Here is an 11,985-nt window from a genome sequence, read left to right on the forward strand (position 1 = left end):
CGAATATACGAAGTAATTCTTATATGAGATAACATCATGTAAAGTTTTGACGAAATGGCAATATTCCGCTAGTTGTTAATTTGCAGGACACATATATGTAGTATATATTATCACTCCTTCTAGTTTCCCTATGCCTATATGGTACGTTCATTGAATTGGGATGGTCCTTACGTTGTTCAACGGGGATCTGCTTATTTTCTTACGCCTATGTATGTATGTATGTATGTATGTATGTATGTATGTATGTATGTATGTATGTATGTATGTATGTATGTATGTATGTATGTATGTATGTATGTATGTATGTATGTATGTGTGTGTGTGTGTGTGTGTGTGTGTATATGTGTGTGTGTGTGAGTGTGTGTGTGTGACAATTTTAAGCATGCGATAGTACTATTAGCAATATCCGACAAGCATCGGGTGTAACAGCAGACTCAACCAATGGTAGTTCTATATCAATATTACGGCCATACTCTGTCGTAACAGTTGGTCACATATCATGGTGCAACAACGTTTTATGATTTTAATAGTCCTGAAACTGACATAGACACTCATCTTCCTAAGAGATCATATCGTAACGTCGTTGGAACATCACAAGGGTAGTTCATGGCGATGTCATTTCTCATATTTCTAAATTTCTCCCTTTACTGCAGCTGTTAAGTGTGAGTGATTGTTAACCGGTCGTAATTCGCAAGACAGGGAATGCGACTGAAGTACGAATTTAAGCTGTTCTTTTTGTCCCTGAAGTAGTTCTATTTGTGTCAAAAGTTCTTCATTCTGTTTCCTAAGTCTTGCTGACTCCTGAAAACAGAAAAGATGTAATTTTGAATGGCTGAGCTTTTTTTCTTCAATATAATACATAGAAAGGGTATTAGTAATTTATTTCAACGTGTGGCGTGTATGCATGCATGTATGTATGTATGTATGTATGTATGTATGTATGTATGTATGTATGTATGTATGTATGTATGTATGTATGTATGTATGTATGTATCTGCAAAAGCAAAAGTTCGACAAAGCATATCATTTTTCGGTACAGGCAACATGATTAGTTTGACCTCAGAGTCAGACCACTATTAGAAAACTTGACTTTTATACGAGTGGTCTGAGGTTTTAGTGAAACAGCCCTGACATCCGAGGCAATGGAGACATTACATTGAAATAGTCGACCATTAATGAATGAGTGTTCTTTGTGATGAGGACAAAACTGAAATGAAAGCCGTACACTGCAGTTTTGTTTCACTTCATTGCTATCGCTTTGAGTAAAAGTTCATAAAGCCTGCTATGAGCGAACTTTTTCGAAAGGACGCAAACAACATAGAATAAAATACAATATGATAGGTTTACAACTACCCATACAAAATCTATCAATAATACGGAACTTCACATGTTTCTTGTCACGTATTATCTTGATAGGCAATAAATGGAACCCATATTCCCTTTTCAAAAAAATATCACAACGCTTCGATAGTCAACGTTCCGATGTTCAATACGGGGTGGGTGGGGTGGGAGGGGTATCTCGCAGGCGGGGACCCGGTAACATGTTTGATCATTTACGTGAAATCCATTGTCACACCAGTTTATGGCACTTCATCGTTAAGTTCCATGATAAATACAATCCACGGGTGTTTGATGTTATCCGCTGACAGGCACGAACGTCACCGAAAATGAGAAACTATTATGGATTCAGTTTTTGTTTTTAACATTTCACAGGATGACACGGCATGCACATTTATTACACAAAAGGTAAGCATGGCCTTTAATACGATTTATATCCAAGCTGGTGGTTTTCAAAACCAAATCGATACTCTTGGTTTCAAAGATCGCCGCTCATGCTTTCTAAGAGATGAGTGCTATGAAAGAACCTACAAGGATAGCTGAAAATAGTTCATCAACAATTCCGGTCCTGACATTTCGTGCTTGGTGACCGAAGTATGCCTAAGAGCTCAGACCACTATTTCAGTGGTCTGAGCTAAGAGGTACTTGCCCGAGTAGACTGAAACACCAAGGTTAAAAATCATTTCGCAATTAATTATGGTATCTCTCGAATAATATTATTATTAGTTCATGACAATGATTCACCGTATTGCAAGCCATCCCACTTTGGAATATTACATGTTGTTCACTCAAAAGGAAATGTTCTTAAAAATCTGATGGTTTTAATGAGCAATGTTGTGTTTATTTTAGAAATACGTGTGTAGAATGTGCCAAGGATATTTTCATCACTCCTCTCAGCAAAGTCATCAAAGGTAATGTTATATAAATGGTAGTCGCACTAGAAAAAAAGACATTGTTGAATATGTAAAAAGAAATAATAAATATTTCCTCATTATTTCTGTACTAACGCTGGCTTTCCTGAACTATATTAAAAGGGGTACAAGCTGTAACTTCGTAGGTTTTGGTGGTTATTTTTGTTTCATTTTGTTATTCTAACTCTAACATGTTACAAAGTTACAGAGTGTGCTGTGACCTGGTGAATCATTTGTGACAGTTTGTAGTATCAGTAACTAGCAGTACAGTGCACCTAACCTGTTAATTATGTTGTAAAGATGGTACCATTTGACCGGTTAAATATTTGTATTTATAGATCTAAACTAGGTTAATGATGACATCAAAAGTTTCTTTGTTATGAAGCATTCATGTCCATCGTACGATAGCTGTGAACTGTGTGTTACATTTGTCATTGGTGTGAGTATCTTCATACGACCGTCACTTCATCAACAGCTCTTGGCTTTATTGCACGTGATGTTCTTCCGATAAAATACGACACACAGCCGAACAACGGCAGGCCCTCACATGCGAACTTCGTTCGCTTATAGTTATAGCATCGAAAGAAAGCCCGAACGTCTAGCAGCAAGACTAGTGATAATGTCGCACAAAGCAACTCATAGAAATGTGAGAACAATCATAATATTTGATGTTCGATTAAATAAATCAAAATGTTGAGTTATTGAACTGTTATTGTTTTACCAAATACGAGGGAGTAATGTGCGAGTTTCAAATATGTGAAGACATTCAGGGGGTGGGGGGCATTCTCGCAAACCAGAGTTATTACATTTATTTCTACCACTACATTTCGAAATAAATACCAGTGGGAGGCTCGTTAAGATCGTTGCCGTAAAACAGGCCGTGGTTTGCGACGATGGTGGGGGGGGGGCATTTAATTGCGCGAAATGTTTTTCTCTCTCTTTAGATGATATAACAGCATGTGAAGGTCAATGCGCCGTATGAGTTCGCAAAAGCTTTCCGAAAGTTTTCGTTCCCAGGTTTTCAGTCTATAATTAACTGTCTGTTTGACAATTTAAGATACAACATTAAATTTTGATATAACTATGGCAATTACCACGATAATGTGTTCACATATAAACTTTGGTTGTATTCCATGGATGTGATTTTTAAAAAAATTTATCTATCTACGGGTATCTTTTTCTCTCTACATTCGGGTGCGATTTCATTAATGACTCCCTTCCCCATTAGTCTGTTCACAAGTCGAACACTAATAACCTCTGTGACGAAATTTACTTGAAGTCATTACAATACGTATTTTTGATGAGCGAACTATCCTCGATTTAAAGAGTCCTGGGAATTTGATTGTGCGACAGCTTAACGGCCGCGACTAAGGATAGATGTATTCATTTATTGATCATCACATGAGTCGATAACAAATTGCGAAAACAACTATTGAATCAGTCACATGATGGTCATGCGGACCCTTAGTCACCTTGTTTGTTTCAGCTAACGCATGCGTAGGCGTCTGTTCATTCAACGCATACAATTGGTGCTATTTTTAGACACGGGATTGTCCCAGCTTTTAATCAGATGACATTGCTTTCACACTATAACCAGTGACCATTGAACGCATGTTGAATGGTTTACCATGTGTCAAATGTCATCGAGGGAAAGCGATTTTAAGGCAAGGGAAAGCGGTTTTTCCCCCAAGTGCCAAGGGTTTGCGATGGTTATAGCTTACTATTTGTCTTCAATATACAGTCAAAAGGCGTACAAGAATTCAAATTTATCAGATATATGTTTCCATATATCGTTGAAACAGGACCACGATTGAAACCACTCACAGGGCCCACGCTCAGGTCTGTCGTCTTTTGAACATTTTAACTATAAATCGCACCACGCTGTTAACTTTTAGTGGTATCGAGTCTGTCCACCCACCATTACTGCAACGAAAGCCAGGACACATGTGTTACAAACACCCTGGAATGTTTTATTGGTTTTTATCATGGCTCACATAGTCACAATGCCGTCTCCACCCGTGGTTTCCATCGAGTATACTACGTACATACTATGTATCTGTGCACACACATATACCGACGTAGCTTGGTGTGTACAACGTGTTGGCTGACAAAGTCGGTCACTATATAAGGGTGAGGTTTTTTTTTTTTTTGTTTCTCATCTCCAATGGAAAAGACAGATGGGGCGGGCGGGCGAAATAAAAAAAAAGGGGGGCAAGAAAAAAAATCTGTATTTTTTCAGTTCTATTCTCTCTCCTTTCTGTCCTGGCAGTCTCTATACAACTTCTTTTCTCTTCTCTTTATTGAATTCCTTGTTACAAGTCTCTTTCCTCCATTTTAGCAAGGTTGACAAGTCCGTAGAACAATTTTGTAAGAAGATGATTGAATACTTAACATCCTGATGGGTGTATATCTGTAGCCATGAACTATTGTATGATTTTATCAGGAGTACTAATGCATTCGTCCTATTAATCAAAGTGGCATTGACATCGCTAACAATTTTTTCAAGTTATCCAATTTGAACTTCAGTGTGTAACTTTTTGAAACACTTACGTGATTGTCATCAGTGTGCGAGATGAATTTTCACTTATATAAATCATTACTTCTATGAAACATTTTTCTTCAGTGTGAACTTGTCAAAATAATCCACCAGATAACATGTAAACATTTCTAGAACTCAGAACTCCTTTGGGATTTACTGTTTAAAAGTAATTAAAAGTAATAATGTAAACCTCGGAATTATGCATGTCATGGGTCATGAAACGCTATGGAGTCGATCATTTCCCCGATGATACACAACTGATTTAAAGCTTAAAACTGGTCAAGAAATTAGGAATGCAGTATGACTTTTACCAATTTTAAGCATAATTTTGAAAATGATGGAAATATTCTGAGCTATTATTACATTGCAGCTAAATGTACTGTGCGACAGTATTAATTTCGAGCCCTGTCCCTCATCAAACCTCAACGGCCTTAGACACATGCTGCTCTGATGTAACAAAGGGGGTGGGGGTGGGGGGTAGACGGCAGTGTTCTGCCAAGGTTTCCAACAAGTGGGGACAAAGGCCCCTTGGTTGCAAAAAGTGGTGCCATTTGACAGGGAGTGGGGTCAATTATTATTGTCTATGAAATATTCGTATAAATTATCTCAGACCACTATAGAGATACTGTGGTCTGAGATATTCCATTACGTATAGACCATTACCTAACTACATAAAAAAATTCCATTCATAATAACAGTTCCCAGTAAGCTATTTTTGAAAATTGTGTACTACACATTACACCTTATAAAAAGAAGGCAATTAAGATTATGTAATTTTAAGTCATTTCTACAGAGTATATTATATATTATTTAGAAAGATTGGACAGCCAGGTAGTCACAATTTTTAATCTGGATATCAATGAATAGCAGCGCTCAAATTTATAATTCCCTTTTTTCAGACAAGGACAAAGAACAACTTCAAAATAAGTCACAGTGAACATATGATTGAATAAAAACTTTGAGAAATCCTAAACTTGTAACCACTTGTTTCATTTTTAAAATTGTTAGTACACTGCTGTATTTATCATTCCCTTTTCAAATTCATGACATTTTGAAGAAAAGAAAACTTTAAGAAGTACCAAATGCGAACGAAGAACTTACAAATAATAGTCAAACAAACTTTAAAATAATTTATTTTTTATTAATTAACCGTTACTGGCTGTGTATCATGATTTGGTCCTGCTATATCAAATGACAGCATAGTTACATACCGTAAACTTGCAATGATACGGAAAGCTGACATTAGGTGTCCTTGAAACTCAGAACATGAATCTTTAACTAAAATTATCAACAACGTCAAAGTTGGGATGCTTTGTAAATACCACTGTAATTATTTTCTGATTTGCACAACAAGTTCGTTCTTCATGTCTGACCGGGCGCACATGCATCGGCCGTCTATAGTGGCCATGTCAGTGATTACGCATTGATTCAGTGCCCAGCATTCACATGTGTCACTGTCAACATCATGCAACAAGATCCCCTAACACAGCTTTTTCGGAATCAAAATACACATGTACTCATTTAATTTAACCCATCAACAAATGGAAATCACAACCTGTCCCATAAATTTGGTTTACTAAGGCTTCTGAGCTGTGGCAGATAGATGTTCCGGTAGCAAGTTCAGTGTTTCGCACGTCAGTGAGTAGGTCAGAGGTCACGACAGTGACGGTAGACAAAACATGTGACGAGAGACGTCCATTTCGACGTCTCGTCTACTCCCTCTAATGTTTCAATTTGTTGATAAAGTTTATCAAAGTTGATCTTTTTGTGGCATTTTTATGTTAACAATAGAACTGCGCGTTGTCACTGTATCTTATATGATGTCAACAAAACTTTCCCTTACGCAGTCAGTATACTTCTTGTGGGATTGACGTTGAGTCAGAGCCTGGCCTGGTCTAGCTGCAATAATTGTAGCGTCTTGTTGCGGTTTTGTGGGTTTTTTCGTCTGTTTTGGTGACTTTTTAAGTTTTTGTGTTTAACCCGCACCTAACGTTAGGTGCGGGTTAAACACAAAAACTTAAAAAGTCACCAAAACAGACGAAAAAAACCACAAAACCGCAACAAGACGCTACAATTATTGCAGCTAGGCCTGGTCCGGCCGTGGACTTAGATAATTTTGATGTCTGCCGTAAAATGAATGCGCCAAAGCGACGCAAGGTGGGACAATTATTGCGTCATTTGTAATTTATGGGGGCCAATGTCGCAAGGTCGTGGCCTCGGCAGAACTGGTCTAGGACGCCATGAGGAACCTTACAATTTTGCTGTGCTATGGGGTCGGTCGGAAATAAAAAAACTTTTTTTTTTCTGATGTCGGAGCTGCAAATCAGGGTCGGTCGGGAGATGAGAAACAGAAAAATAAAAAGGGCCGCCCTAACGCACATACTTGACAGCTGCCGCTACAGGTAGGCTACGATATATTGCTATGGTGGTACCAGCCTACGCTGAGAAAAATTAAGCCTTCAAAAATCTTCATCTGCGTTTATTGAAAATGAAAGTCATTGTATCAAGTAACATGTACAATAGTATTACATATTTCATCAGTGACATGAGTCACATGGCACGTGAACTTTAACTGAGGATGATGAAAGTGAAACTAATTACTGTCCTATAATGTGTAAGGCATGAGTAGCAATAGGTTAGCGTGTTTTATACCGAGCAGAGACCTTGGCATATATTTCCCTGGGCAATGCTTCGGTTTTAAAGGTCCTATCTGTTGACTTTGACGATAACTCATAACCTAAATAAGTATGCTCGAAAAACTATCACATGTATATGTATATAGACCTATTAGATTGATAACGTAGTTATTCAGATTTGAACTATTTTGATTACAGGTATTTTTATAATGTCGACTCTACACTGCTAGACAACAGTACTTGTCTCACCTCAGCAAGGTAGCTTTCACGCTCCTTTTTCTTCTTTCTGCATTTTGCAGCCGCAACTCGGTTTTTCTCTCTTCGTGAGTTCATACGTTCGGTATCTTCTTCGCTAAACTGTAGAAGATGAGAAAATACTTATCAGAAATGAAAACGTTCACAAGTGAAGTAGAATAGAGAAGAGTTAGGCCCAGGTCAGCGATAAAGTACTAGTATGTTCGGATATAATATGGATGTACCTCATCTGGAGCATTGAGTAAATCATATTTCGGTATAGGTGCTGATGCAGTGGGTGATTCCATCCTGTTAATGTAGCTGTGAGTAACTTTCCAGTGCTGTGACTTCAGTGCAACTGACATGTGTGTGGTGCTTTCGGGTGCACTAGACGGTGTTTTTGGTCCCATGATATTGCTGCAAATGAAATCCCCAGTTATCGCGTAAGATTTCTATATTAGAATGAAATGACATGCATAGTTTAAGTTGTTTGTTCTAACACGATTTGCGTGGGGGCGCTGTGGAACGATGACTCATGTCTGAACTACTTGACCTCAGCCCACACATTTAATAGATGTCCTGCATAGGATTCAATCTCAGACTGTGCGCCGGGCATGTATACGCAGACAATGGAAATTTAAATGTGGTAATTTCGACTATATTTGGAAACATGGTGACATTGATGGCAACATATCCATGTCGATAGGTGCTTCAAAAGCAAGTCAAATACAAAAGGTAACGACTGGCAAAGTCAGCCTCAAATCGGCATATATGTATGAACCGGACGTAGCATAGCGTTTAAAACTATAGTTCGTGGGTTTATCTCAGTGTACATTGTATTTCAAGAGTCGTATGAAATTTGAATATAAAAGGTACACATTTTATGAAAGGCGGTATGGTGTGGCGTATCTTTATTTGGTCATGATCACCTTGGATGGCCATAATGAATGCCCTAGCCCGTGGGTGGGGAGCTCTCGGGTGTCGTTAGTTACACAAATGCAAAGTGACGCAATGCAAACTTTTGGCCGTGCTAATAACCCAGCAAGTGAAACACACATACTTACACGTTGTTACAGAGCAGACTGCTGTGTTACTAGTAATGACATTGGCGATTAGTTCCATACCTATGTCGATCTTTATGTGAGTTACAACATACATGTAACTCTTGTCTGTGTACAGATACACGGTGGACTGTGAACAATCATAGATTTCAAGTTGTAACTGGTATGGACGTTTTGATTTAATATCATCTTGTAATGTATGATCGATAACATAACTTTCTTGCACTTGTTAGTTTTTATTGATTAAAATGCACACGTTTTTCACTACATTCGAAAACACAGCTTAAAGTACACGTAAGTTTGTATTTTTAAATAAAAAATGTATAAACATATCTCAAATATCTTCCAACTTAATACTTGTCATAGTAATAATTCGTGACGTTACCATAAATTGTGTTTGTCTGTCTTATTTTAGGACTACCCTTTCGTTTTGAATTCAATCACGGCCACTGTTTACTTAAGATGAGCTGGGTTACAGTCCTATATTTACTATCTTCCAAAAGTTCGAGACCTCAAGCAAAACCAAGACTTCCAATTTAACCAAGGTAACATTTCCGGTCATCGTGAATTTCTTGTGGGGTTTTAGGAATATCCAAAAAAGCCCTCCTAATATCATGGTTTTTCCAACTATGAGGTTGATTTGCGAAATTTCCAAGAAAACCAACTCAGTGAACACCATGATGATTACATAATAATTAGGACTTATTCCTATAGGGGACAGGACGTCATAATGGTTCATTATTTCAGATACTATGATTTTCCCTCGTTACAAAGTGTTTTGCGCCGTATATGCGTGGATGTATGTGTTTAGAGGGGCCTGGAGAGAAATATATTGAAATGTGCCATTTTCTTAGACCAAACGTTCGTTATTTACTGTGTTGAACTTTGACCTTAAATTGAAGATCCCAACTTGCCGCTATGGAAGTTGGAACACGGTAATCTAATGAAGGGGCTCTTGGTTTACTTTATCTGTATTGTTTTAATTACGTGTATCCAGGTGACTGTTATGGTGGGCGTTTTCTCCTCACGTTTTACTACCTATTAGTTTGGCACCGATTGTGGAGGATGTGTCCCCTTGTTTTAAAACCAATATTGTATTATTAGACTAACACGTCAAAATTGTAATGAGAAGCAGATATCATTTATTAAACCTTAATCTCAATCACATGTCACGACTTCTTGCAATCCACCCACCATAGCAGTTACTTATACGTGATTACATGTAGTTTGATTACCTTAAAAATGTAATTTCCAAAGTTATCATGACTGTTTTTGCAAGTTTGAATGTAGACCGTGTCTAAGACCACAAGAAAGCATTTCCTAAAGGGCTCTGAGATTGTATATGCTAGATATTCAAACATTTCTCTGAGTTGACCATATTATTATTAATACACATTCATTTCGAATAGGAAGCGATACTGTAACGATGACTAAGAGTCCCCCATCCTCATAACAAGAAAAGTACGTAATGAAACAACCGATACCATGCACCAACCCACGAATCATCCGGCACTTTATGTTCAAATTTGCTATCCAATGATTAAATATTAAAGATCGATGATTTCACGTTCAAAACTACCTATTGTATAATCTCACTCTGAGCTGAAATAAAAACGAGTCAAGAGCACCCGTGTGTCTATCGTGTCTAACGTGTTGCAATATATACTTCAAGATGTATGTATGTATGTATGTATGTATGTATGTATGTATGTATGTATGTATGTATGTATGTATGTGTGTGTGTGTGTGTGTGCGTGTGTGTGTGTGTGTGTGTGTGTGTGTGTGTGTGTGTGTGTGTGTGTGTGTGTGTGTGTGTGTGTGTGAAGTAAAGGCTTAAGTGTAGATTTCACCAGGAGCTAACCCTAATTAACTGATACAGTATATACTTTCCATGTCACCATGTATATGTAGTGTAGCTTACTGGATATTTTGAAACTGTATCGTAACAACGCCGTACTGATAAGGGTCACTGGTTATATGTCTACAATGACCTCGATTGTTACCAAACACATCATGTAGGTTAATACTCAGCGAAAACAGACTTTTATGAAGTTTTCCCTCGTGAGATATATCCAATGTCACATTGTTATGCAATATTTAAAAAAAGAGACCTCGTTGTTAAGGAGTTGTACAAAAACAGACCCAATGGCACAGCAACATACACAATACAGCACATGTAAAGTATCCATAATGGACACATACATATTGAATGGACACATACAATAACTAATTACATCTTATCTAGCACACGATTCTATACAAATGTCCATCCGTGAAAGGATACAGCGAGGCGCTCAAAATAGTTAATTTTCTGTGAAACCCCTCATAAGCGAGGTTAACTCCTCCTCTGTCAGAGATACAGCGTATAGCCAGACCAGTGTCAAATGATGTACCGGTGAGTAAACCATCAAGAAAGCAGAACTACGAACAGTGATGTTTGTTTAGGCACTTGTCGGGTGCTATAGACGGTTACAATTTCAATTGAAATCATACATACTAGAGTAACTAAGTACATGTATAGAGTCCTTCAAATTATCATCAGTTTGTACACTCCCTTGCACACAGTCTCTATTGCATTGTCTGTATCCTTAGCATTTTACGTTACACTGCACACTGTCTTATGGAAATGTCTAAACGCAAAAGGTACCCCCAATAGTTCCATACTTCAAGTAGTAAGCTTATAGTTTCAATTACTAGTATCACGTCAATTTAGAGAAAAACAATTATACTTTTGGTTCGTCTTGTAAGCTTGATGAATATAACAACTATGCAGTGCTGCAGTGCAATAGTATGAATGCCATGCGTTCTATACTCCCACCCCTCACCACCCTGGCATTCTATACTTCCACTCCTCACCACCTTGGCATTCTATACTCCCACCCCTAACACCACCCTGGCATTCTATACTCCCACCCCTAACCACCCTGGCGTTCTATGCCCCCACCTCTCACCACCCTGGCGTTATATGCCCCACCCCTCATCACCCTGGCGTTTTATACTTCCACCCGCCACCACCCTTGCGTTCTATGCTCCCACCCCTCGTCACCCTCACCAAAGCTTAAAGAAAGAGCAGGGGAATAATTCTCTTTTACAAAGAATATACACCAAAATCACAATGGACGTTCGTTTTGAAAGAAGAAGAGAGGGAGATGGGTGATGGTGGTGGTTGGTTGGTTGGTTGGTTGGTTGTGTGTGTGTGTGTGTGTGTGTGTGTGTGTGTGTGTGTGTGTGTGTGAGTGGTGGTGGTGGTGGTGGTGGGGTAAATC

The 11,985-nt window shown here is 38.3% G+C and overlaps 1 protein-coding gene across 1 annotated transcript; it reads right to left on the bottom strand.

Moving 5' to 3' along the window:
• Positions 1 to 509: 509 nt before the first annotated feature.
• LOC144453851 (cyclic AMP-dependent transcription factor ATF-3-like) lies at positions 510 to 8,143 on the bottom strand. The gene is made up of 3 exons (XM_078145222.1): positions 7,904 to 8,143; positions 7,674 to 7,781; positions 510 to 801 (listed from the first exon to the last, which is right to left on the bottom strand). Exons 1-3 carry the CDS (start codon positions 8,066 to 8,068, stop codon positions 631 to 633), a joined length of 444 nt encoding a protein of 147 aa, XP_078001348.1. The 5' UTR covers positions 8,069 to 8,143; the 3' UTR covers positions 510 to 630.
• Between the last annotated feature and the right edge of the window lie 3,842 nt (positions 8,144 to 11,985).

Source organism: Glandiceps talaboti, chromosome 2 (genome assembly GCF_964340395.1).
Source record: "Glandiceps talaboti chromosome 2, keGlaTala1.1, whole genome shotgun sequence".
Taxonomy (NCBI): Eukaryota; Metazoa; Hemichordata; class Enteropneusta; family Spengelidae; genus Glandiceps; species Glandiceps talaboti.

Coding starts and splice junctions, on each gene's coding strand:
- LOC144453851 (XM_078145222.1), bottom strand. CDS start 8,068: ATGGGACCAAAAACACCGTCTAGTGCACCCGAAAGCACCACACACATG. Junction 7,782..7,903: donor TACTCAATGCTCCAGATGAG/GTACATCCATAT, acceptor CATCTTCTACAG/TTTAGCGAAGAAGATACCGA. Junction 802..7,673: donor GTGAAAGCTACCTTGCTGAG/GTGAGACAAGTA, acceptor TTCTGTTTTCAG/GAGTCAGCAAGACTTAGGAA.